The sequence below is a fragment of the Apostichopus japonicus genome, chromosome 8 (assembly GCF_037975245.1).
Source record: "Apostichopus japonicus isolate 1M-3 chromosome 8, ASM3797524v1, whole genome shotgun sequence".
In the NCBI taxonomy this organism is placed as follows: domain Eukaryota; kingdom Metazoa; phylum Echinodermata; class Holothuroidea; order Aspidochirotida; family Stichopodidae; genus Apostichopus; species Apostichopus japonicus.
In genome coordinates, this window is record NC_092568.1 from 509,513 (window position 1) to 536,704 (window position 27,192).

Consider the following 27,192-nt stretch of genomic DNA (forward strand, 5'->3'; position numbering starts at 1 on the left):
ATGATAACAATGAAATGCAGAAAATAGAAGCTGCTTAAATGCTCCCCTGTTCTGGAAATTTAAAGATCGGGAGAAAGAACAGACTAATTACATCTCATTGGCCCATTTTGGTTGGCATGCATATTGTATGCCACACTTTAGGATATATGTTAAGCTATACAGTTTAGCAGCAGGGGAGGGGGTAGGAATGAATAACATGGAATATCTTATAGAGAAAAGAAAAAAATGATGAACACACTACAAACTTAATTCATTAATTTCTTTCAATCAAAATGTATTGCATATGTTGAAAAACAGGAATACTCATGTGACTCAAATTGTAATTCACTTTATTTCTAATTAAGGTTTAACTGTCTACAGGGCCAGATTTACCATTGAAAAGGACAGGTATGCGTCCATGAGTCAGGAGGGGGGGGGGGGGGAGTGAGACAATTTCACTGAATATCTTTAAATCAAATATATTGATTACCTCTAGATATTACTTTTCAAATAACAGGGTATAACACAAATTCACCAGCAAAATTTATGAATAAGATGTTAAAACAATACATCCAATTGTCTACAGAAATAATAACTGCACATTGCCTGGTTTGGTTGCCTCACAGCCTATTGGGACCCCAAATTTAATGTCAGGCCCAGGTCTCCCACCCGACCCTGCCCAACACCCTAAAAGAGACAAATCTGGCCCTGTGTACTGGGTTTCCTTACTTGAAACGTTGACATGTTTTTAACTTACAATTGATTGATCGCTATGGAAATACCTTCACATAAGGTGAGAGCTTCTGCCCTTTGTCTGCTTAAACACACATTACAATGATATTCCATTTGAAATAGCAGCACTCTGTTCCCAGTTAATTACATGTGTGTTACTCATGTTGTAAGTATTATACATTGTACTAAAATATACCAATAAAACCCATGAGAAATTTTCTTAACTCAAAATCCCAATATGGCACATGTTGGGAAAATGTGGAATGCAACAAACTTGAGGTAATGGACCAGTTAGAGAGGTCTCCCCTTTACACCAGTAATTTTTCCCTTCAACATAACAAAATGTGAAATGTCTATCTACACACAATATTTCAATGTAGTTGTTGGCAGTTATTGTTGTTTTGTTCTTTACTGAAAGGATCTTAGAAAAAAAGAGCAACTGTGTTGGTTGTGATTATAACAGAAACTCTTGTTTGAACACTTTTCACAATAAGCTTTTCATAGTTGACTTTGCTACCCAAAGCTCCATCCCACTATACAGGCATATTCTGTACTGTTAAAGTCACAATACTACACCGGCAATCTTTACCAACTGCAACTAAAGCAACTGGTCTCAATTATTAACATTCCTTTACCCACCAAACAAACTCATGGAAGTTAGTGCAATGGTTTATATCCCTAGAAGCCAAATCGAACATCAATTTTTCAATGGGAACATTTTTTCTTTCAGACAAATTACTATCAGGCAGTGGGGCTACACACTATTTTGGTATGCTGGGTATGCAGGGGTAGGGGAGGGGATGAGAGGGGGAGGAGTCTTTATGGGAGAGGGATGGGGTGAGGCAAGTGATGAGGCATGCAGCATCAAACACCCTGGTTGTATTGCTTCACTAATGCTTGAATTTTCTAGGAGGGTGATACATGTGCTTACCTTTGCTTTAGGGAGCTCCCAGAAATGATAATGCAATACTAGTGAGGTAGGGTTGTCATGGATAGGTATATATCGACTGTAATTCTTGGCAACATTTGGCAACATTTTGTTATGGAGAAACACATGCTAGTACACATGGCACAGGCAAGTATTTATTTCAGTTCTTAACACTCATGAAATTTTCAAATCTAAGTAAAGCTGGCAAAAACCTTTTTGATATGTTTCAATATTATGACAGAGCTTTTAGGCTTGACCTTCACCTTAAAGACTTATAGCCACCCAATAAATCTTTAAAAATCCTTAAATAGTTGTTGCTCACCATTCAATATATATATCCATATCCCATACACTAACTAACCACTATAAATGATACCATGATACATTATAACCACAAGTTTTAAATCCAAGAAGCACTTGCTAGCCACCTGGGATAGTCCTAAACACTGTCACCTTGTTAATCCTAAATACTCAATAATCGCCCTCTTGCTCCTAAAACACTTACTGACTACCACAGTAATAAAGAAACAGAAATAGAGAAAGAAAGCAGTTGAATGCATTTTTGATAAACTAAAAAGAACATGAGGTCTAAACTTGACAACCAACTAAGAAATTTTACATACTCATGTAAGTATTCATTCATTCATCCATCCATTCATTCATTCATTCATTCATTCAAAAACATGAATTAGTTAGCAATGAAAAGACATAAGTATTAACCTCAAATTTTCCAGAAGGCAAAAAAATAGGTCACCCATACTTAATCTTGGGCAAGCATTTTACTGGCATCGTGAAATCATGTTTCATCATTCAGTCATTTAGCGCAACTTTTTGAGATTGAGTGGAAATTCTACCCAACCTAGAAAGTATTGCTCAAAATGAGGGTTGTAAAAAATCACACTAAGACATTCTCCAACCCCCCCCCCCCCCTATCTCTCTCTTGCCAAACCCTTGATACTTTTTATAGGAGTATTAAACATGTTTCAACTAGGAAAATTCACAACTTTCCACATGAAAGTTGAATGAAATCTGATCTGTGAAAACAATGAACAACATTTTTATGGGAATTTAGCCCAAAATACCTCCAATTAGTTAAACAAACTCAACTCAAAAAGCTGCTAAAATTGTCTAATTTTAACCCTCCTCAATGTCTGGAAAAAGATCGGAAGGTTCCAATCTACAGAAAGGTACATTTAATACTCTTGAGTTTTAGCTTGCTCCAAGGCAGAGCCTGATGACATTCAATACTAATTCATTCAAATCTGAAAACTTTGTGGTTTGTCACTTTGGTCAATGTTATTGCTCATCACATCTAATTCATAACTCAGCAAACAGGAATCCACAGAAGTTATTATTTCTAGCAGATTATTTTGAAAAAGTCAACTCTTTGAGTAAGTAAATTGATTTTAAGATCGAGTAAAATTGAAAAAAATTAACATAAAAATAATCGCCCATAAAACAACATCATACAAAAACCCTGTTATGAGGATAACTACCCATCAAAACATTAAAAAAATGTAAAACAATAAACAAAAACTTTCTGGCAAATATTTATTTCATAAAACTTGTTCAACGGTTTGGAATGGAACATCAATAAATTTTAACAAAAACAAAACAAACTACAGTAGGGTGTTTACCAGCGAGCACTCTCTCGGATGACCTCAGAGGTCAATTTTTCATCTGTAGCTTTCCAGCATCTCTCTTGCCTTGTCTCTCAACTCTACTTCCTGAAAATTTCAAAATGAAATTGTTTAAGGCTTGTACATCTCATAAGTTGTCAAAATATTGCTATATTAATAAAAATTATCAATTTATTCATCTCAAGCTGTTTCAGTTAGTAATAAACTGGCTTCAAACCATATTTGTTTCCAATAATTTAGTGATACAGTTGCTGAAACCTTAATGAATATGGTATTAAAAGGTGCTTGATGATAAAATGGAGTAAAGCCAGTTTCGGCTGTAGCTATGAAGTTTGCTTGCAAATTAATGTGACATAAATGCTATTTTCATGCTATTTCAGTTGTCAGGCTATTCCTATGCTATTTAATAATTGTCATAATATTGCTTTTGCTGGTTAAGTTGTCATGTTTATACTGCCATGTTATTTTAAGCGCTCGGGCTATTGCCATGCTATTTAAGTTGTGTGGGTATTGCCACGCTATAGTATTGAAGTTGTTGGGCTATGTTCTATAAGTTGTCAGAATATTAATATGTTATTTAAAATGATCCAAAATTATCAGAAAAATAAAGGACAATTTCAAAACTTTTGGACTTTCATTTCACCCAGTGAAATGAAACTTGACTATCTAAGTTTAGACATTCATTGCTATTCAACTTTATACCAACCATCACTGACAAATTTATCAAAGTCAACTGAAGAAAAACAAATGTTTATTTTCTGTACAACTATGCCAGCTGTGAAACATCTGCCAGGCTTCTCTTACGCAATGCAAGCTTCAACATGGCCAAACTGTATACTGTCTCATTGCAGTAATAAATGCCACTTTAATACTACAAAGAATTGCTGAACTGAACTGAACCCCCTTTTGTCTTTAAACGGTCTATAAAGCAAATCTTTAAAACAGGTGTAAATGTATTCTGAGATGCAGATTTTTTATTCACTTTTCAACAGGCGGATTGTATTAAACTCCCATGATATTTATTAATATAGGTCATAAAATTTTAATGATTCTTTTTGAAAGAGAAATCGAAAAACATCTGAGATATATCAAAGGTGCATTCAGATTTGATTGTCCTTTCCACAATGGGAATTGTAATTTCCCAGAGGGACAACATTTTACCTTCATGATTTTCTCTTCTCAAAACTTGTATTAATCTCATCAACAAAGCGCAGTGTGCAACCATTCACAGAGGTTACATTAGCCTACGGGCAAAATTCATGATTTCCTAAAGGCATGTTTCTATTTTAAGAAGATACATTGTCAATTTGAAAATTGAGTAAACCAATCAAGCATTTTCCCACACTTCTGACCAACACAATTTCACTCTAAATCAGGCGCGTAGCCAGGAATTTGCCAAGGGAGGGGCGAAACTGTAGATTCGGCATTGCAAACTATCTAAGCGTAGCGCCACCATGAGTTGGCGCGAAGCGTACAAGAAAATTTTGGCTGTAAATGCCTCCCAGATCGCCGGAAATGGCACTTCCCATGCCTTGTTAGTTGCATCTTAGCATTTTCTCTTTTAAAAATACTAGCGATATCATAAAAACCTTGAAAAATTTTGTAAAAAATATGCTCAAGGGGGGGGCGGCTGCCCCCTTTGCCCCCCCCTTGGCTACGCGCCTGCTCTAAATTGAAAGCAACCACTCTGACTTTTCACTAGCCAATCAGAGACTCTAAACTAACTTGCAATGCCTTATACATACATATACACACAGTCACACACTGTTTCCTTTGACATGTTTGGAGCAAGTATTACAGGGTACAAAACTATGTACACTTAAAACCTTAAACCACTTCAAAACCTTAAAATTATGCTGCATTATTTGTTCAAGTTCAAATTTTGTTTGTCTTCTGGCATTTTATAAACACAAATTGTTGTTGTTTTTCTTATTGAATCCTATGTAGATGGTAGGTTATGCCTTTGTTGCATATTTTGCTGTGAATTGTTACTCAAGTTAAAAACATTTGGTAGCTTTTGCAAGGTAAGCACTCCCCTCATGCAAATACATTTGAGCATGAAATATATGGTTAATTTTTTTTCTCAGAAAGACAAAGTTTATAACCTTGATAAATTCTGCCACTATTCAAAATAATACCCACAACTAGACAAGGGCATATACTCATTTTCTGCAGCGAGTGCATTTAATTTGTATATAATAATATGTGAAGAAGTGGTTATTGTCATTAATTGAATAATTGGTAATCCAGATTATAACAGCATTGGTACTACACATACAGTAGGACTACTAACTTGAGTGAATTTGAGGGGGTGGAATGCTCTTTATAGGAAAAGCTTTAAACTTTAGGTAAGAAAGACTTATCGAAAAGGACCACACGCTGAAGCAACATTACAACACCAGGACAGACTGGAAGGGAAGGGAAGGGGTATAATGTAAAGGTAAAACCATTTGAAGGAACAGTTAAGTAACAGTCGAGTAACAGTGAGAATTAAGAAACTTCTCTGGATATATAAATTGCTCATTGGGATGGAGAATTGGGAGGAGGGGTTTGTGGACTGTTATCAAAGCAGTTACAAAGCAGTGGTACGCACCTCCACTGAATTTCCCTGAAAGGTGATGCTTTTCTCCAAAAGCTCTGCAACAGGATCTGTCTCTCCCTTCTTGATGTAGCACTAAAGAGACACAACAACAACACAAAATAGATGTATATGTATTTATATATATAACGCCTACAGTGAAATTACAACCTACAATCAGCGTCCATATCCTAGTGGTTTGGGTGTCCGCATATAAAGCGGGAGGCTGGGGTTCGAATCCCGGTGGAGGCTGGAACTTTTTTCACTGTTCTGGATATTTCAACTCACTACGATTTCTATATATATATATATATATATATATATATATATATATATATATATATATATATATATATATAGATATAGATATATATATATATATATATTTATATATGTATAAATAAATAATCATCCATAAATCTATGATCACTTTGAAAAATCTAATGTTTCAAAAACGTTCATTGGTTGATTATCTCCCTCGGGTACATTGTAAGGGCAAAGCATACATTTATTGTCTTATACTATCACATTAAAGTAACAGTTTACCAGTATGCTGGAGTGCCTTTGTTATTAGGCAAAAAAGACCTTCATAACTTTGTATCTTTTATTCTACTTTTTCTGTTTCAAAACCTGTTACAGACAAATCAACCCATATGCATTTGTCTTGTAGTAACAAGTCAAATGATGAATGCATTTTGTTACTCAATTTAATGGACATTGAATGTGAAGCATTAAATTAAATTGCCAAATTTTGCCATGATGCAAAAGTCTTGACCAAAATGGGGCCACCCTTCTCCAATTTGTTTTAAGATACTACAGTATACCAGAATCCAAAATGGCAGCTGCAAGTCAAAATAGTATTTAATATATTAATATATATTAATTCATCTCAAATGAAAAGATGTTCTGAAGACCTCGATTAGGACTCCTGATTGATAAACAACATCCTTGAATCAACCAACACTGAACGAAAGATTGCAATGAGATTTCAAAACTAACTTGACTTCATTTAAGCTACTATGTGGTTAATGGCGAACATACATACCTCTGCCATATAAAATGGATTACAGTTAGAGAAACCAGGTTCAAGACTCTCTGCTTTCTTAAACCATTTCAGAGCAGTGTCCAACGAGACAGGTTCTGTGAGTCCATACATTGTGACAACCGCTTTACGCTGGACCCATCCCATGTTGGCTAGCTGTGAAAACAAACAGGTATGTCAAAATGTAAATGAATTGTTTGTTTTTCATCTTCATATCAAAATTAAAGGTAATGTGCTAATTTTTATGCTGAAAATGTAAACTATTTGTCTGCCTACATTACAGAATAAACTACAGACTAAAGAATATAGAATATCTTCTGTATTTTAAATAGTACAAGCACCAACGAGCTTTAATATATTGAAAAAAACCCAAAAACAATCAGTAAAGAAATAAATACTTTAAATGACTTTAAAATGATTTACTTCATTTAAAGAGAAATTTAACCAACCATATAGCAATACATTGGTGGGAAAGATGGGTTTCTTATTAATCTCATGTAGGATTTAACATTGGGTGTGTGTCTTATTAATTATGAAACAATTTAATGGAAAACAATAGACAATTGTGAACGAACTGTACTATAAATTATGTGACACATAATATATTCCTTTCACCAGACAATCACATTTCATGGGAATTTTTGAATTATTTTATACTGCCCCTCCCTTCCTTCTCTTCCTCTCCTCAACCCCCTCCCCCCCCCTCCCTTCATTAACCATACATATTTAGTTATACTACAATCAATAACCTATGAACAACTTTACATTTGCAATAAAACTATGCTACATCCAAGTTCTATGAATGGTTGATTTTTATGTTGTAGCTATTATACAAGACTATGGCAAGTATTGCATACCGTGTAGATGAATCTGCCATAAAGATGGCTAATATAGGCATCCGTAGGTTTCAACTCGAGCGCTTTTTCCAGGTGAAACTAGGAAGAGAAAAAAGTATGGCAGCCACTTACAGTTTGAGAAATATCACACACACACATACATAATATTTAATATATAGTTTAGTCACTGTTTATATATATTTATATATATATATATATATATATATATATATAATATATATATATATATATATGTTGAGACTAATTGAGATTAAATGGAACACTGTGTTCCACTAGTCTCATCATATATTTCCACCGGACATAGAGCACTCTGCGCCAAGATAGACGGCAACCAACCAATTTTATATATATATATATATATATATATATATATATTTATATATTTATATATATATATATATATATAGGAATAACGGAAAAACTGTTAAACAACTATGCTGCATTTAGAGAAAGGCTGGATCTCGAGTGAGATACAATAATTAAATTAGGTAAGTGATTGGAAGTAAAACAGCCAATGTTTGGTTTTTGCAGAGCTTTCGAGCAAAACTAGCTCTTCTTCAGTGCATGATCACCGAAAGTGACAAGGAGTAGCAGGAATTGAAACTGTTATATATATATATATATATATATATATATATATATATATATATAAATATATATATATATATATATAAATATATATATATATATATAGTATAAGTATATGCCTTGGTAAGTACAGTTGTTACTCGGAGTTTCACGCCCTTAGGGTGGCGATCATCAGACAACATATATATATATATATATATATATACATATCAGACCTCCCAGCAGCTCTTCAACAAAATCAAGGTTTTTGTAAAGGTTGTAAATGAAGAAATATAGGTTTTTAAGGCTTCAAACATGAAAATAAAGGTTTATAAAGGTCCAAAATGAAGTTGGTTTGTAAGATACTCACCATTTTTACATCATCTGTGGCCCTTATTTAAATACCTGACTTACATTAACTGTTGTTTGTGAGTCGGTTTTGTATCACTGCATGAATCATGCCTGGCTGTCCACAAAAACTTAATGACCAATGGTTAGCATGACTGAATACAATTTTTCTACACTAAACTAAATCTTTAAAATATTTTGTGTTCAACCTAAAACTAGAGCACCAATGGTGCAGAAGCTCATACCTTTTCGAGCTTAAAAATATAGGGCCCACAAAACTTTATGGCCCACCAAATTTCAGGCCATTTTACAGATTCCACCAATTTTGGGCCCATGAGGGATAACCCCCCTCCGTTAGCAGAATCCTGGCCACACCACTGGCTATAATTCCTATTTTCCCCCTTTAAATGCTATTTTACCCACTCTCTCAAACAATACCACTGACCTACCCTATTAAACTTTCTCCCCTCTACCTGAGCAGACCTGAAGCACTCCTTGCCAAAATTTTGGCTGGCTGCCTACATACCTCAGGCTCAAAGACTTCTAAGAATTGCAAGTGCTGATTGGCTATAGGGCTCTTATGCTTACAGTCCAACAGTTAATAACAACTCCCAGTCCTGCTTTAATTCCACTAACAGCCTCTGCAGAGCTTAACCACAAATGTAAACAAACACTGCAGAGACTGGGAGACAAATTAAAGGAGCTTTGGCAAAAGGTGAAGGCTGAGATTTTTTTAAACAATGGGGATTAATTGTAATTAATTAACTTTTGACCAAAAATTATTAGGCATCACCTTATTCATACACAATCCAACAATCATCAGTTCAACTTTGAATATGATCCATCAAAATCTTGAGGAGATTGAGATATTTGAAAATATTACAAAGAATGACCCCCGATGACCCCCTAAATGTCCTTTGACCTCAATTTTCCGAACACCCCTCGTAACTCTCATCCCGAGGAACGTTGTGACTAAGTTTCATTATAACTGGCCATACACTGTACAAACAGGAGCAATTTGAAAATATAGGGCTGCGGCCCGGGCCACAAAAGACCCCTAGTTGATCTTTGATCTCAAATTCATGAACACCCTGAAGGTAAAACATCCATAGTACTATCGTGACAAACCCTCAACATTGTACCATGGAATCTGTAGGAGAAGAAGCATTTTGCGTATTTCCACAAAATGGCCCATTACGGCCCACAGGTGACCTTTGACCCCAAATTTCGGACCATCTCTGATGGCCCTATACCCAATGGTCCTTGTGTCCAAGTTTCATGAAATTCCATCAAACACTGTTTTACCAATTGTTGACGGATAGAGTGATAGAGTGGTAGAGTGATAGACGCTGCACTGTAACAATAGCTCACACCAGCATGCTGGTAAGAGCTAATAAAAATGAAGGTTTTTAAAGGTTTCAAAAGTTTCACTAGGAGGTCTGATATATACAAAGTTACATATGCCAATGAGTTTTATTAATTAGTTTCAATCTTCATTCTGGTGTTCCATTTCCATTTTCCATTTCCGGCAAAGTCTATAAATGTTTTATATTTGACATTTGGTACACAAAAAAAATGAATTCTCTGAGCAAGTACAAAATGTACAGATAATAAATGCCTCAGAATAGTACCAAAAAGGTATATACTGGCTTTGAATGTAACTATTCTCTGGTGTTTCCTCAAGGATATAAGGTTGCTGGTCTCAATTCAAATGAGAAATATTACATTTTATAAAAAAAGAAAAAAATTAGTCTGAGCTACGGTTTCTTAGCGTCAAATAGCATATGATTTTGCAACGTAACAGAAAAACTAAATATTTACAATGCAGTTGTCAAAAAACACCTGGTAATTCAGAACTTTTGCTGACAGAATGCAAGTGCATCTAACAATGCTAAGGATGCTAATAATATTCAATTTGTTGAGGCAAGTTTGTTGAAGCAATTTTAACCCTTTTACCAAACTATGTCAAATACACACACATGCCTTTTCAATGAACAGGAAACATCAACAGTCAACATTAATTAATCACACATCCTCATAATTTTTGCACAGGAAAGGACAAACTAATCGTCATGGTGATTGTCACCTGGATACAACCATAGAATAAGTGTTGTAATTATATAGTCCATGCCAGTAACCTCTGTGTAAGTTTTCATATCAAGCGATGAATTTTTACTACAGATAAAGATAGATTTAAGAAACAGGGAAACTTTGGATGTACTTAAACAGCAGCTGACAGCTTGGGGGGGGGGAAGGGGGAGGAGGGACTTTTAATTGTTAAATTATATTATCCGTTCACGTCTCACTGGCATAAAATTTGTAATACAGAAAAATAAAGAAGATAGAAAGGTTGGCCATGAACTCACATTATAGCTGGTTGCCTTTATTTTATTAAATTATAACCCCTGGTGAACTCTCCATTAGGCTGATCATTTACTCACCATTAAGTGGCTCCATACTGACACACTAATCCAATACCCTTCTACCCCACCCCACCCCCCCATCCCCCATCCCACCTCCCCTACCTCCCACCTCCTCTCTCCTCCAATCAAAAAATCATAGGTGGTTCCAGCTGGAAGTACAGTTAAACATTTGATGAAAACTTAAACCAGAAGTACAATACCACACACAGTTTTCTGATACCCATAACCTCGGACAAATGTACCAGTCTGAAAAATAATTCCATTAGTGATAGGTGGAAATCAAAGTAGCGGAAAACCTAACCACTCGATGACTATAAATAGCTTAGAACAGAAGAACAAATTACTCTTTATTTTTTTCCCCTTCAAATACCTGTACTGTAGCTGTACCAGTCTAAAATAATTCCTTGAGGGATACATGGAATCAACAGGAAATTAACAAAGCACTTGATGACAGCAACCATCCTGCCTTTAGTCTAATATGCAGATTAGATGAGGGTTTAATACATCTGCACTGAATGTGTAGTAGTCTGATGCTAAGTATTGATGGGTGTCTTAAAAATGTAAAAATCATTATCGAGGCTATAACCTTTGTAGAAACATTGCACTATTCAGAGGTGGAGTCAGGGAAAGATTGCGTGGGGGGGGGGGAGGGGTGTGGTGTGATATGCCCCCTCCCATTTGAAAATTGTTTGGCAATGCACATTAGCTACAAACAAGGAGCATAGTGAAAAAAATTTGGCTTTGTTCTTATACCCCTATTTTGGTATTAATTGTGGTATCTACAGATATTTGCCCTCCACTTGACCCCTCGTCCCAGAAATCTTGGAGCCACCCACCACTGCTGTTTAATTTAAAAAAAAGTGACTCTGGCAGAAGAAGGGAGCGTCGTCACGTAATGTTAGTAAACAGAACACAAATAGCTGCTTCAGGACAAAAGACTTAGTAGTGTACGTACCTTGAACAATTTCCCGATGCCCATGGCCTCTGAGAGCGGCACCCAGTCTGAAATAATCCCTTGCGTGATGCTGTAATACTTGTGTGCTTCCGCATCAAACTCATCCAAACCAACGGCTTTCTCCGCATCGTCTCGAGCTGGAAACAATTTTTGGAAGGAAGAAGAAAAATAATTCTACATGTGTGGGTTAAAAACTTGTATAATCTACTCTCATTTCATAGATTATGCTAGATTATGCTTAACATTGAATATAAGAGGTTTGTTGAGATAAATTGGAGGCATGCAATAAAGTGTGCAGTATGCATTACTTGTAATAGCAACTATATAAAACACTGAACTCAATTGTTATATATAGCCTCTAAACATACACTATCCTTATACATACTATAATATCTTAACAGGAATGGCAGGGAAAACCCACACGTAGGAGAGTTGAGTAGTGAAAGACTACTCATGGTCTCTGATCAAAAAGTGTTGATACTTGTCATCTCAGACCAACAACTCTTAACCGACTTCACGATAGGAGTGGAGTTGCCTTGAACTATTCCTGTATTTTCTTATGCAATTGACTTGCCCTTGAGACTCTCAGAAAATATGGTGATTCTAGGTTGTGTTTGTAAAACACCATCTACTTTAAATATGAGTGTTGTTGCAGTATCCACACAACATACTCAGAGAAGACAAGTGTTAACTGTCAGTGACAAGATTGGAAGCATCATAAGAAGCTAAAAATTTCTACCACTGCTCTACAGACACAATGTGAAGCAATTTGTGTTTTTCTCACAGTCATTAAAATATATACAAACACTTTTGATTTATGATTTTGCAAATACTGTGTTTTTACCACACCATTTTCTGCTTGGATATTCTGTGCCGGCAATGCTGAAAGAATACCCACTACTGCCTAAGTAATGTGAATTTTACTGAGTTTTGTTTACTCATAAAAAACAGCTATTTCAACCTGTTTGTACTGACAGACACAGAGATGTGTCACTTGCGTTACTTTACAATATTGGTGGAAAAGGGGAGAAGGGTAAGGTCTTGATGCAGATAGACATGGAGACTATACTCACAGTCACAATATGATTGAATTAAGTAAAAATACATCAAAAGAGTGTCTGATTAATATTATAACCATAATTATGTTGCTAGGATTACTGATGGGTTTTACTTTTAAAGCCAGTCCCAACCATCAAATTAACAGCCAGCAATCCATCAAAGCAGTCTTTGGAATTAACAAGTGGTGATGTTTACATTGACTCTGAGAAGTTAAACAGCTTGGATTTGACAGAGACAGACCACATAAATGAAAATCTTTCAAGCAGCCTTTACATTTTGCTACTGCAGATATTATTTCACATTAACTTTTATCAAAACCCCATCAGGATCAGCACACATGTTATAGAATGTTAATATATCCAAGCCATTATTAAACATCCACCATACAATCATCAAATTTAAAGACCATATTTTAACAGGCAGGCTTCATATTAAGACTGATATATACATCTCAATTATATCTGTAGTTCTGTTCAATAAGTGACTTTCTTGACTAAGATTGTCAGTTATACAGTACTATGGACTAGGCGAGTCCTAGTTCATGAAGCGTACCTGAATACACCAATTCTTTCTGTCGTTCTCCATCTCCCTGTGAGTTGACAATTTCTCCAACAAGAACTTTTGCTTTAGCAAGCCTCCAAAGAACCTGAGCATCATCTGGGAACTAAGAAGAACAACAGATTAAACAACAATTAAATAGCCGTATAAAACTTGATTGGTTAGGTAACTTTAGCTTGAATGGAACAAGTACAAAGAAACAAAGCTCGGGTTTTTACTCTTTAATTTGACCAAATATCTTAAGGGTATGTTAAATCGTGAGGTTAAGATCTTTTGGGAGTTAGTAAGGGGAGGTTTTTCAGGTCTGTGGTTTCTGATATAGGTGACTTGTAAAAATGAGCTTTTTTGTTTGTATTTGGTTCATTCTGAAAATTTTCAACAATTTTCACTTAAATTATGTCAATTGGCACAATTACTGTATAGGCCTACTTCCAGAAAGGACATCATTGCTCAGTAAACATAGTAATTACTTAGCATTTCCTTCTGAATAATGAATTGGGCATTTGATCTTAATGTTACTAATTTCCTTTAAGTTTCATAACCAAATGACATGCATCCAACAACGATTACTGAAAACGAAATGATTACTACCTTTGGAGCTTCCTTTTCCATTAACACCAAAGACTTATTAATATCATCATATGATCCAAGAAAAAGTTGATCAGCTTCTTGGATAAGCTTGGCAGCTGTATATTTTTCTTCCTCTCTAGCATCCTTGTACAGTAGTGGATCAGGGGGTGTGGTATATCTGTAGGTAAGAAAATAGCAATTTCTAAATCGAATCCCAGTTTGGTCACCATTTTTTTTTTACATAAACAGAACAATTGTTTTTTTTAAACAGTAAGATGCTACTTACTAATGCACGAATCTGTACATAAAGTGATTTAACTAAAAATTTGTGAATTGGGGTTTACCTTACCATGGAATTTGTAACAGTTGAAAACGTTTAATTATCTTTCATTAGTAAATTGACTGATCTGTTTGTAACTTGAGCAATAACAGACATGGTGGTCTCATATAGAGAGAAAACTAAATTCTGTTTTGGTATGAGTCTTGAATACAAGTGTCGGCTTAAAATAGAACTGGGTCTGTAACTTAAATTGCAAGAAAATTTAATATGAATGCAGTTAATATATATGAACTTCATGATGGCCTATCAAGTATGGTGGCATGCGCAGTTCTGACGCGAGTTACAAATATACTGTTATGTCTACATTTAAACTAATGACATTCAAACTCTGAAAATCACATTGAGGAGCTGGGCTTGTTTCTGTAATTTCTACAGGCCAGTAAACTATGATTCAAATGTTAAATGATACAATCAATAGTGTAGCAGTACGCTACCACTGCTCACGCATTATCGCACTGATAACAGTGATATACATTGACTTGCTAAATTATGAAACTTGAATGGGCTCGCCAATATTACTGTATGTGACCATTGATGAATATTGGATACATAACATAGGCTTATACATACATATTATCATTGAGAGTAATTCCGCGATGAATCGAATAAAATTATTGTCACTAAGTAATATTTGCTTACGTGAGGTATTCTGGTGGAGAAATATCTTCATGTGCTTCCTCGAATTCATCCTCACTTCCACTGGTCGTCGGAGCTGACCGGTAACTGCGTCTCCATGGTGATTTACTGCGTCTTGATTCTCTTTCTTGAACTTGAAGAAGTTGTTGTTCCTTCTCCTCCTGAAGTTGTTGTTTGAATTGTTGCCACTCTTTCCTCAATTCAGACACATTCAACACAACTTTTTGTAGCAAGCGATGAGTTTCTGTCTCGTCCTCACGAGTAAGTCGCTTTATTAACAATATTCCACCGGCTCCTACAACAAAACCAATCCCTATTGCTGAAACAATCTGCTTGATATCAATGCCTCCTTGCTGAAATTCAGACATTATGCATGTCTTAATCTTAACGTTGTGGTTGTTGCAAGCCTGAGAGAGTCTAAGAACACACTTCTATTCGATCGAACAACGAAGCAATTGTCAATTCGTCTAATATGAGAAAAATGTTTGTACCAAAGTGATAGCAATTTCGATGAAGAAATTTGGAACGTGTAGGTGCAGCTAGTCGATCTCGATCCTGTGAACAAATGTGCATGGGCGTGAGAGCCAAAAGGGAATTTCCCAATTGTTTACTTTCTATGCTATTACACGGGCAGTGACGTTATCAGATAAAAAAAAGTTACATAAATTACGTCGGTACTCGGCACCTTTATAGATGCTTGATATAAATATCATATTACAATTTCATGGACGATGCATTATTTAGAATACCGTTCTTAGTGTACACATGGACGAATGTATTTTGTAGCATAGGGGATATAAACATACAGTATTTGCCTGAAGGACTTGATTGTAAACATTGTGCTGGTTGAACGCATGGTAATATCAGTGTGGGTTGTGTTGGGCACTGTCACGTTGTACACAATTCTGTGCTATAACTAATTTACTAAGTGCAGGACTAGTTGCAGAACCTTCCCGTATGAGCTTCGATTTACTCAAGCACGATGCCTTATGTTCTAATTAGTACACAGATTCGATTGGTAAGAAATGACGATTTCATGCAAATACACAATTGTGGTTTATTGAGGTTAAACATTAATGTTGAACCGATCAGTCACTATGTTAGGTTGCTCACGATCAGTGTTCTTTACACCACAGACTACAGTATGTCTAATATTACACTATATAGGCCTAGAACTAGGTGTTTCACGAATCTTACTGCATGCATTTTAATTGCGTTGGTTCGGTTACGTATTTAATTGATTTCTGATCCTTTTTTTGATTGAATACGATGATATGCAAAGAAGACCAATGTTGTATTAATCGCAATCATCCTAGGCCTACGGAACATGGGTAGGTTTTGGCGGGGGGGGGGGGGATGAGGAGCTATTTACCAAATATTATGTTAAATAATGATGCCTTGCTTATTTACCTGATAATCATAAAAAACAAACTCGAAGCAATGGTGCATATATTTACACAATCAGTTAAATGAGTGATTTACTGGTGCTTATATATGTACCCAATCATTGGTTTAATAAGTATGGCGATATTACTTATTACACTATTGTCAGTTCATATGCATTGCACATATGCTCATTTCGGTGAACGTCAATAAAATATGCCTGGTGTAAGGTTTATTTGCTGACTGTTGGGCAATAACGAACACAGAATCAAGGCAAAGAAACGTACTGAATGCGGTATATCGTTCAATGTAAACTGCAAAGAAATGAAGAAGTTTAGGCTTTAACATTTAAAGGCATTGAAGACTCGCCCCAAACCACGTGCCACGTTCTGAAAAAGTTAACTTTCCGTTGCTTGCAAGTGAAGTTTTCTTCGTGTGGCTACAAAATGAAGACAGTAAGGAAATGGGATACCTTGTTATCTTTTATCTAGACTTGAGATGTCCATCGCTGCTATCTACACGGTGTTGTGGGTATTTACCGTAGTTGTATGTATTGACTGTACCCTAGTGTCTAATTAACGACGGTAGCAAGCTGTGTGGGTATATTCTGGGAGCGATGGTGGTGTATAGGACACTTCTGTACACCTCATTCGAAACTAGGTCAGATTACCGGCATTAGACGTTTCTTTGTGAGCGAGTCTTCACACCCTTTAAATAACATCTATGGAGGCAAATTTTTTGGGGGGATTTTCCATTAATTTGGGAGTTTACATACCCATAATCAACATGTGTAAATAATAAACTTCAAAAACCTACTATAACCCATCAAAAAACGACCACGAAAATGGACATTTTGGGTAGTCACGTGACATGAACCTCTGGAATGTCTGAAAACAGAGATTGACCCAAAGGAGCCTCTGGTCACCATGTGACGTCATTGTTTGTATACCGCGAAAATCAAACGCTGATATAAGCACTGTTTATACACAGATAGCGAACAATTGTACTGTATTTGACTTCCAATTTTAAGCATTTGAAAAGCTGTTAGCTTAAAACAAGAACACATGAAGGTAAACAAATAGTTTTAAGACAATTTTAAGAAGAAAATTTAGTTTAATTGGTTATTTTATTAGCAAAATTTCCACTCAAATGGAAGCATCTTTTACATAGCGGAGCGTCAATAGGTCCGTACGGTACAATATACTGTAGAACATGCAAGCAGCTTGGCGATTCCGTAATACAATTTGATCGCAAGATACCGTAAACTGAACAGAAGAATATACCTAAAAGATGCCTCATGCGTGATATGTGACGGAAAATGGCTTACGTTACTGTCAACAAATTACCAAAAAGACACTAAACATAATCGAACAACTACGAGAAGACGCTGACCCGAATCGACCAGGGTAGCATATACATGACTAAGCTTCAGCTGAACATAGTACTTACTCGTTTTAATATCCAAAAAGTACAAACACAGAAAAAGTATCCTTTCAATAAACAAAATTTAGCAGTGAATATCCAAATCCACGTTTCTCGTTCAATCCTGGGCGAAATACTACCGTGACTCTGTGTAATTCCATAGAGTTAGGTCTAGTTGAAACAGGCCTTGACCAGTTATATCCCACAATCACAAGACAGTCACTAACAAAATAAAACGTCCGATCGCTACATAGAACCGTTTTTATTCAACTCCTTGGACCATGCAGATGCCGGAATAAACATAACGGACAATATAACACAATGTATCACGAACTCACGATACTGGAATACAACAAAGGAAATAGATAAATGCGATGAAATCCTAACATGACTATTTACACATGCTGTGAGCCAACTCACTACATGTACTAACAATGCTACCCTATATAGGCACGGTATATACACGGTCATCTCTTACAGTAAATATTATACTGTCAGTTGCATGATATAATGTTACATATAAGGACGTCCAGAGCTTGTTTACGGTCAATTTCACATTAGCTATGTCAGACCATGGTCCGACACAGCTATCGACAGTATATAATTTTCGCAGAATGAGACATTTGCAGCATACACAGAGGCAGTGTCATGCATGTGGACTCATGGGCTTGAGATTCTCCGGGTGCTGAAAAATCTTTCCGCGTGGATCTCAAAAAATTGATCCAAAGTCTGCGGCGTTTTACGTCGGTTCTTTTACTCGGAAATCTAAAATAGCTGATGCTTTTGTTGGTCCAGGTATAACTACAACCTCCAACAACACAGAATTGTGGCATTTCGGGGGAAAAGGAGTAATATCGTTGATGTTTTTGGCAGCTCAAGTATACAACTTTACACACTAAAAGTATTGTTGTGAGTGAGGTATACAAACAGTGACGTCACAGGGTCACCTGATGTCTTCGGAATGTTTCAGGAATGTCTGAAATAGGTTTCATAAAAAGCTGACTTTTCTTCCCATTTTTCACGTATTTAACGTCCGAAATTGGTAAAGTTAATTACAGCAATGTAATTGGAGTGAGTTAAGGATTACATACATGCAAAATGGTGGGATTTTATGTTCATCGAAAAGTCTCCATAGTTGGTCTTTAAGCCATATAGCTAGGCTACAAGAGAGGCCATGCACCCCTAGCAGTATATATACATAGCAAAACATCCTCATGGAAGCCTTAAATTCACATATATACTGATATAAAATATTTCTGGCTAAAATTAAAAATTTTCAGGATAATTGTATTTCCTCTTTTATAGAAAGCATGAAGAAACATTCCTAAATTCTTTGTAGGATGATAGTTTTTCAAAGCTACTGAACTCCATTGATCATTCTGTGATCATTTGTGATGCTGAGATTTTACTGCTTAGATTGGTTTCATAGACACAAATACTTTCCTCTCTGGCATGATGAGTCTTTCAGCTCAATTCTCATTGGCATAGACTTGCACTATAATGATTACTCCTTCAAAGTTTTTGAACTGAATGAGTTTGTTTCCACCTTTTTTTATTGCAAACCAGAAGAGGCCTGTTGGTTGTCAGAGCTCCTCACTGAAATCAGCCACAGGGCCTTGATTAATTCACCACCAGCTGGATAAATTACTCAAGTAGTATATGTCACCAGCTCAACATGTCATAAAAACATTAGCGGGATCAAAACAAAATTTCACTCTCTAGTTTATGGACAGAATAATTTTCCTCTTGATTTCTATTATACTAAAGGCTAAAGCACAGTAGGCTACTATGTAAGCCCATATCCTAGGAAAACTTACATTTAATGAAAGTCTTTTTACTTCTAGATGCTAATTAAGGAAACTTTTGATATTCATTGTAGACTTTAAAGCTAAATTTACATCGTCACAAGTCGACATTGTGGGAATTTTTTTCCCCTGATTGTCATGAAAATTAGGATGGAACGAGAAGATATCACTGCAAACTTTTTGCAGGTACATGTTTTCCCTTTATAATTGTGAAGGTAGTGTACGTGACCCAATGTAAACAAGTAGATACTTGTTTTCCCTTTATGTACAGGTAGTGTGACACAATGTAAACAACTCATACATGTAAGATGTACAGTAGTGTGTATTTGCAAAACATACTAACTGAATTGTGTTTGCTTGTGAGTCAGTGATTAAGCAATCACGCTGAATGAAATAATGTGTCTGAGAGTGGTTGCTTCAGCTTGGTGAGGCACTACTGAGCATTAAATGTGACCCATGGTACATTTTCTTAAGAACCCAAGGGGCCAATTTTTAGCAAGTTATGGGGGAGGGGGGGGCAGGGGCATTAATGCCCTCAGTTTATTTGCAACCTTGGCTGTGACACTAACTGTTGTAAGTTTTGATTTTATCGAAGAACATTGTTTTAAAAATGTATTCACATGTTGTGGTAAACAAGATGGTTTTCTTTTTAAACTTTTTCTCTTTTTACAACAATATAAGGAATGTGGACCAACGATCTGTGGCGATGAAAAATCAGATCAAGGACTGATGGCTTACCTTGGTGCAACGCTCACACAGCAAATTGGTAACAACTTGTAAGTACCTGGAACACTCACCTGTCATAGACATGTGTAAGAACAGGAGTGATATTTGGGAAGGGGGTGGGGAGTGGGAGTAGCAGAGGGATGGAGTTTTTTTCTTTTTCAATTAGGGATGCATTCCACAGCAGTGCTAATTCATTCAGCTGGATCCATCAAATGTATTATCAAATGGAGTACCTGGCAAAGGAAATTATGGAATGATCAATATTTCATTTCATATACCCCACAATACTGTATGTCTTACTTTTCAGTTTGTCTCCAAATTTTAACAGATTGTTGATCAAATTGTGATGAAACACACAATTTGTTCAGTTCACAATAAAAAACTCTCCTTAAAAGTAGTCCAAATATTCCACATTCCATCTGTGCCATCATGCCAGTGAAGCAGTTTTCTGCACCATCACGTTTTGAAGGCTGCCTACGCCGTACAGGCTGTTTTATGGTGACGTAACACTGAATATTGTCCTGTCTTCATATATCATGCTGGGTTTGTGCTGTGCATATAACATCAAAAGACCAAGTCTTTCCAGTATTGCTGCCCTCTGCTCTGTATATACACTGTGTACACATTATTTTTACTGCATGAAAATCATTTTGGCATTCAAAAAGCTTATTTTTTTTTTGTTGACATCTTACTAACTACTGTAGTAAAAAGAAAGGGGCGGGGGGATTGAGGGATTGCTAAGTATAGGGTCACTTTGAAAATAATTCCATGATGAGCCCTATTAAGACTAAATTTATTCCAATTGTCCTAGAGTTTGGACATGTTTTGGTTGATCTTGCTTGATAAAAAAAAAGATTATATTTGCGATGTTGTTAAACTTTACATCACTTTTGTGATGAAAAGATGGTGTAATGCAAGAGGTATTAAACACTGCATCAAGAATGTTAATTTGGTGTTTGTGTAAGCTTGGATTCGCAACCCCTTCCATAAAGAAATATATAAAAAAAAGTTACAGGGGACATGGAAATGATTTCCAGAATTTATTTCAGTTATTTACCTCTTTACAGGAATGTAGACTGGCACATACAAGGCTAAGAGTAACTAAAGAGTGAACATAGATCTGTGGGGTGGATGAAACAACTCAGGAATGACTCTCTGAGGAAAATAAAAAAGGGATATATGCTAAAATATGAAAAATCAACTGTTGTAAGAAAGAGGTAACAGTGAGTGTCAGTATTAAATTTATAGGATGAATTCAATTACTGTCAATACATATAGAACCAGTGAATTAAATTTGCATAGGCTCACTATAAAGCGAAAGGGGAACAACTTTAAAATAATCCTTCTTTTGAGTGGGAAGTGAAATATATATTTTCTTAATACAAAATTACGCACAAAATTAATATGACAATAAAATAAAACATAAAAACAAACAAAATAATAATTATAATCTTGATATATAATTATTTTAAGTCATTTCTTTATTTACATTATTAACGCTGCTCCATTTTGTTGTGTAAATCTGTTTTACTCCTCTCTTTTTGCTTTTTGCAATTCTTGTATGCACTCACATTTCATTTTCATTTTGTTTTGTAACTTTTTCTCTGTTGCTTTGTTACTTGTTTCTGTTGCAGTTCTGAATACAGGTCCGACCATCCTCCTCGCATTGTGCTTGATTTACTGGAGAGCAAGGGCTACACCCTTGTTAGCCAATGTGGTGTGGGTCAAACAGTCATTTGGACCCTATGCAAACCTTCTCCACCTGGCCAAAATGGCCTCCAGCGGTAGTGCATGAAAAAAAAATGAAAAAATGTACGTTTGTCTCGTCTTTATGCTTTGAAGTAGGAGAAAGGACGACACTGAGTGTCCTACCATGAAAAGAAAAAAGAGAAATAACAAAAAACACAGGCGATAGTGACTGTTTTTCAATGCGTCTCATTTTCTCGGGTTAACAGGGAACTTTTTGCCAGCCAATCTTGCGAACAAAATACCTCTGTTTTGTATTCTTCCATAGTCATTAACTCATTATATGTTCGTTAGCGGTTTTGATCAGACTCTGTCGACCATGCCTGACATTATTCCAAAATATGTCTTTCTGAAGTTTGTGTCAAATTTTGCATAAATATTTTAAAAGCCAGTGAACGTCATACTGGTAATAAAGTTGACCGGATCGAGTCTGTATTATAATATAAAGTTGAGGACATGTTGAAGCCAGTTAGCACAATGCAACACATACTGTTCTTGTCTTATAGTCTGGTTTATGAGAATATGTTGTTATTGTTTTTTTTTTACCTTTTAAAAGAAGGTCACAGATTCATAGTTTGAATAACAACAATATTCATTTAACATGCTTCAGTTCATAGCTGAGTATACTAATATGCTAATATTAATCAGCACCGATCTTCTTTAAATTAACGATTATCCTCCAAAGCTTCAATACCTAATTAGCAAAACCTACTAATACTAACATTTATTTATTTTGGGGCGCTTGACTTCACCTTGATTTTCATGATAACACCTGATAGAAAGCAGCTGATGCATATCATAATGGAATAAACACTTCCCCAACAAAGGCACCCAAATTTCAAACTGTGCAACTGCCTGTACTACTGCCATGGAATATATATCTTACTGCCCAAGAGGTGAAATTTGCTGCCAATTATCCTAAACAATTTTATGAAAAACTGCAGATTCACTGCTTCAGTCATTTTGCCTGTTGGCTTCTTGGTTAGTGAATCCTAAGGTGTTTTGATAGGAAGCCTTACAGTGATATCTCATTTGAAAACACTGTCAATTTGATAGTAATTATTCTGTGCCTTAACAATTTGTCTTTCAAACAAGCGGGTAACCAGGATTTCATCTTGAAGGGGGGGGGGGGGGGGTGGGGGGCCAGATTCAATTTATTGACCTGTCAACAAGAACGATTTGCCCTATCTAAGTGGGATCCAGGGGACTGACACTGGGCCCCTGCCCCCTGGTGGGGTCCACGGGCAAAGCTCCTGGAAGCTGGCAGTCCCAGATGCAGGATTGGCTCTAAAATTTATACATGTTAGTTGAAGAATAGAAACAAAGGGCCTCCCCTTCCCCAAAAAGAGAGAAATTACTGGCCAAAATATTTAACTGAAAAATTGTACGAAGAGTTTACTTTTCTCTTTTAAAAGTCCTTTCTCCTACTTCAAAGTCTGCTTTAAATTTTTTGTAAATAGTGATAGAATGAATACCCTCCATGCATGCAGTAATTACTGAAAGAAGCTCTGTTAACACTTGCATATAGAGCACAGGAATTATACTGTAGTGATATATACAATGTATGTATGTACATGTATGGATCTATACACATGTTTTGCATACAATTTGTATACATTAGGTATGATACCTACCAGTAGAATTGTTATTGTAGTTCACTATTTGCTGCCCATTACTCTTAGAAACCTCTCTGTGCAAATATGCATGCGATATTACAAAATCATTCAAATATTGAAAGACCGACTTTTTGAAAATGTCACACTTTTGGTTCCCAGTGAGGAAAGTCTGGCTTAATACGTCATTGCTACTAAGCCTACCATTTCTTTGAAAACAAAAGTTGTTTAAATCTTAAGGGTAGTTTAATTCCTTGTTCATTTTTAGATTTCAAACTGCATGATCCAACTCTTACTCCATAATTCAAGTGTAACCATTCTACCATCCTCATTTTGTTACCTTTCTTGTTTCATTAGTTTCCATGTGATTGATATTCAGTATATAACTGGTTTCATTAGTTTCCATGTGATTGATATTCAGTATAACTGAACTTCATTTTGCTGGCAGTGGAATAGGGATGGGGAATGGAGGGGGGAGGGATGGGGGAGGTGGGGTTATAGTTTTTAAACTTAGGTATGGTAATACATATTTTCAGACATTTGTCTCCCGTAAACTTGTGAAAGCGTTTTTTGAACATGCCAAAGTTACAAACGATGCAGGGTAGGTTGCTTAGTAATAATAAGAATAGGGTACATTTCTTGGGAAACCTGTTCTACAATTCATTAGCAGTTGGGGAATTTAGTGATTCACAACTAGGGTGTAACCTCTTGTGCTAAAACTACTGTAGCTGCAGAGCTGTAGTCATGTCCACAGAGCGTGAGTCCGAACCGAGTCTTCAGTCCGCTACAGTAGGTCGATTCCAATACCGCCCGAGCAAGAGCCGAGTCCACAATAATCCAGATGGTATGAATAGGTGAACAGCTGTAGGGTAGAGATGTCCCAAAGAAATGCTGCTTAAAGGCTGGATTCCTTTCTCTGTACCGAGATTACTGTGCTTTTGATACACATTGTACTGTAGTGTGGTGTTATTAGTGCCAATATTGAAAGTCAATATCTGGATAGTTTTCTGTTCAAAGTCTCAATAAAGCCTAACATTTCTGGCACTTTTTATGCAAAACAGATTAATTTTATAACACTCAGTTAGTCTCAGTGCTAGTTGTAACATAATTTGTAGGCGATAAAGAAGTACAGAATTGATTATAAGGAGACTTAGTGTGGTTTGATGTGTTTGGCTTGAAGTATGGTAAGTTTGCTCACCACAATTTATTTGGTACTTCACACACTAACTCTACATCTCTATTAATGCTCTTACGGTGTGTATTTTATTACAATAGCATTTTCATCAAGTATATCATAGTAATATTTGAAGCCCATCTATAGATGTAATTGACACTCTTCGACATTATTCAAAAGGAGAGCTCTCGTTTACAGGTCGAGTAAAAATTGTATGCACCAACAAAATAGGTATGTTTTAACAAAAGGCCAAACAATTGGAAACAATCATTACCACAGTTTTAACATTTATATGGATATCTTATAACAGTTTTTTGAAGTTTTAATCTACAATATTCTGAAATATGTTCAAAACTCTTAATTTTTGTTTTGATAGAAAAACAAGCTAAAACAAAATATGTCATGTCCATATCATTTTAAAGATCTTCTGTCAAGACTGACTTTTGCTATTCTATGTTTTGCAATGATATTTCTATTTTTTTACTTTGTTCCTTTCTTGTACAGTAAAGAGTATATAAGCCCTGAACTGCCACGAGTGATCCTTGATAGATTAGAGCGCAAAGGGTACACGCTACTGGGTACAACAGGGGTAGGACAGACAATGATTTGGACCATGCATCTCCCCCCAGCATAGATCGGAGAAAGACTGATAGAGACTGTTTTGAATACCTCCAGCCTTGGTAATAAATCTGGTCACATCTATATATCGATGATGTTTGATGGGCAATAATACCAGAGGTATGCAATATCCACATTGATATCATACATATGCATTGATATCATACACGCACAGTGTGGACACAACAGACATCTTCAGTGTGTGGCATCAAAGGCATATACTTTTCCAAAATAAAGTATCTTCTTTTCAAAGAAACATGTTATGTAATCCTCTTTTCAAATTCAAGGCATTTTATTTACTTGGATTATATTAAGGCCAAGAATCGGCATGTGGCCACAAGTCCTATCCACCCCCCCCCACCCCCTCCTCCATATCCATGGACATGTCAGCGACTGGAAAGATCCAACATCGAATTGTCATAATGTCCATCAAATTCTTGTCATTCCCAATAGAAGTTCAAAGATTATTGCAAAAGTTTGTCACATATAGAACAATATCGTAAAATATCCCACCATTTTTAATCTGGGCAAGGTTCTTACTGTACCTATATCAGTGGTCCTATGCTACTTTGCCTAATTATGTGAACTTGATCTAAAAGTCCTGACCCCTCAAATTAAAAAAGATGTTGTGATATTATGAATCTCCATGAATATTTGTGTCATTCAGTTTAGTACATTTCATTGGCAAATCAAATTTTGTTGTTATCAATACATATTTTACACTAATTAGAAATTGAGAGTGTTGGTAAACTGACATGAACAAACTTTGTTATATACTTAATTGAATATTATCGTTGATATTAGGTTGTTTATTCCGTTGATCTATTTATGGGAGACGAGGCTGAAGGGAGAAATGGTATTTGGGAACAATAAGATATCAGACATATTTTTAACATTATTTAACTTTAAATTAAACTAAAAAACTAAATATATTCAGAGACTTAACATTTAGTGATTGTTACTTTCTGCTTTAGTTTAACTTATTGCTTAAGTTTGATTTTAAAATGAAGAAGTTGCAACACTTTATGGACTTTCATCAGAAAAATGACTGTAGAATGTACCCATTTCTTCCAAACATGCTGAAACAAAAGAATTGAATAATCAGGCATTGGCCAAATATGGTGTTTGAATACTCAGGCATTAACCTATTGTATTTGAGTACTCAGGCATTGGCCATATGGTATTTGAATACTCAGGCATTGGCCCATGGTACATGAATACTAAGGCATTGGCCTATGGTATTTGCATACTCAGGCATTGGCCCATGGTATATGAATACTCAGGCATTAACCTATGGTATTTGAGTACTCAGGCATTGGCCTATGGTATTTGAGTACTCAGGCATTAGCCTACAGTATTTGAATACTCAGGCATTGGTCTATGGTATTTGAGTACTCAGGCATTGGCCTATGGTATTTGAGTACTCAGGCATTAGCCTACGCTATTTGAATACTCGGGCATTGGCCCATCGTATTTGAGTACTCAGCATTGGC

The 27,192-nt window shown here is 35.9% G+C and overlaps 2 protein-coding genes across 2 annotated transcripts; one reads left to right on the forward strand and one right to left on the reverse strand.

Moving 5' to 3' along the window:
- Positions 1-242: 242 nt before the first annotated feature.
- On the reverse strand, positions 243-15,777 carry LOC139972169 (regulator of microtubule dynamics protein 1-like). The gene is made up of 8 exons (XM_071979163.1): positions 15,216-15,777; positions 14,258-14,414; positions 13,661-13,772; positions 12,050-12,186; positions 7,757-7,834; positions 6,903-7,055; positions 5,873-5,953; positions 243-3,366 (listed from the first exon to the last, which is right to left on the reverse strand). The coding sequence occupies exons 1-8, from the start codon at positions 15,578-15,580 to the stop codon at positions 3,316-3,318; spliced, it is 1,134 nt and encodes a 377-aa protein (XP_071835264.1). The 5' UTR covers positions 15,581-15,777; the 3' UTR covers positions 243-3,315.
- Positions 15,778-16,038: 261 nt separating this feature from the next.
- Positions 16,039-25,725, forward strand: LOC139972173 (GTP cyclohydrolase 1 feedback regulatory protein-like). The gene is made up of 4 exons (XM_071979168.1): positions 16,039-16,230; positions 20,504-20,598; positions 22,183-22,360; positions 25,586-25,725. Exons 1-3 carry the CDS (start codon positions 16,195-16,197, stop codon positions 22,334-22,336), a joined length of 285 nt encoding a protein of 94 aa, XP_071835269.1. The 5' UTR covers positions 16,039-16,194; the 3' UTR covers positions 22,337-22,360; positions 25,586-25,725.
- Positions 25,726-27,192: the final 1,467 nt, after the last annotated feature.

Excerpts from the sequence above, each read along its gene's own strand:
- LOC139972173 (XM_071979168.1), top strand. The coding sequence starts at position 16,195 with ATGCCTTATGTTCTAATTAGTACACAGATTCGATTG. Across the intron at positions 16,231-20,503 it reads TTAGTACACAGATTCGATTG|GAATGTGGACCAACGATCTG; the intron begins GTAAGAAATGAC and ends CAACAATATAAG. Across the intron at positions 20,599-22,182 it reads CAGCAAATTGGTAACAACTT|TTCTGAATACAGGTCCGACC; the intron begins GTAAGTACCTGG and ends TTTCTGTTGCAG.
- LOC139972169 (XM_071979163.1), bottom strand. The coding sequence starts at position 15,580 with ATGTCTGAATTTCAGCAAGGAGGCATTGATATCAAGCAGATTGTTTCA. Across the intron at positions 12,187-13,660 it reads GAAAGAATTGGTGTATTCAG|CTCGAGACGATGCGGAGAAA; the intron begins GTACGCTTCATG and ends AATTGTTTCCAG. Across the intron at positions 7,056-7,756 it reads ATGGCAGATTCATCTACACG|CTAGCCAACATGGGATGGGT; the intron begins GTATGCAATACT and ends TTGTTTTCACAG.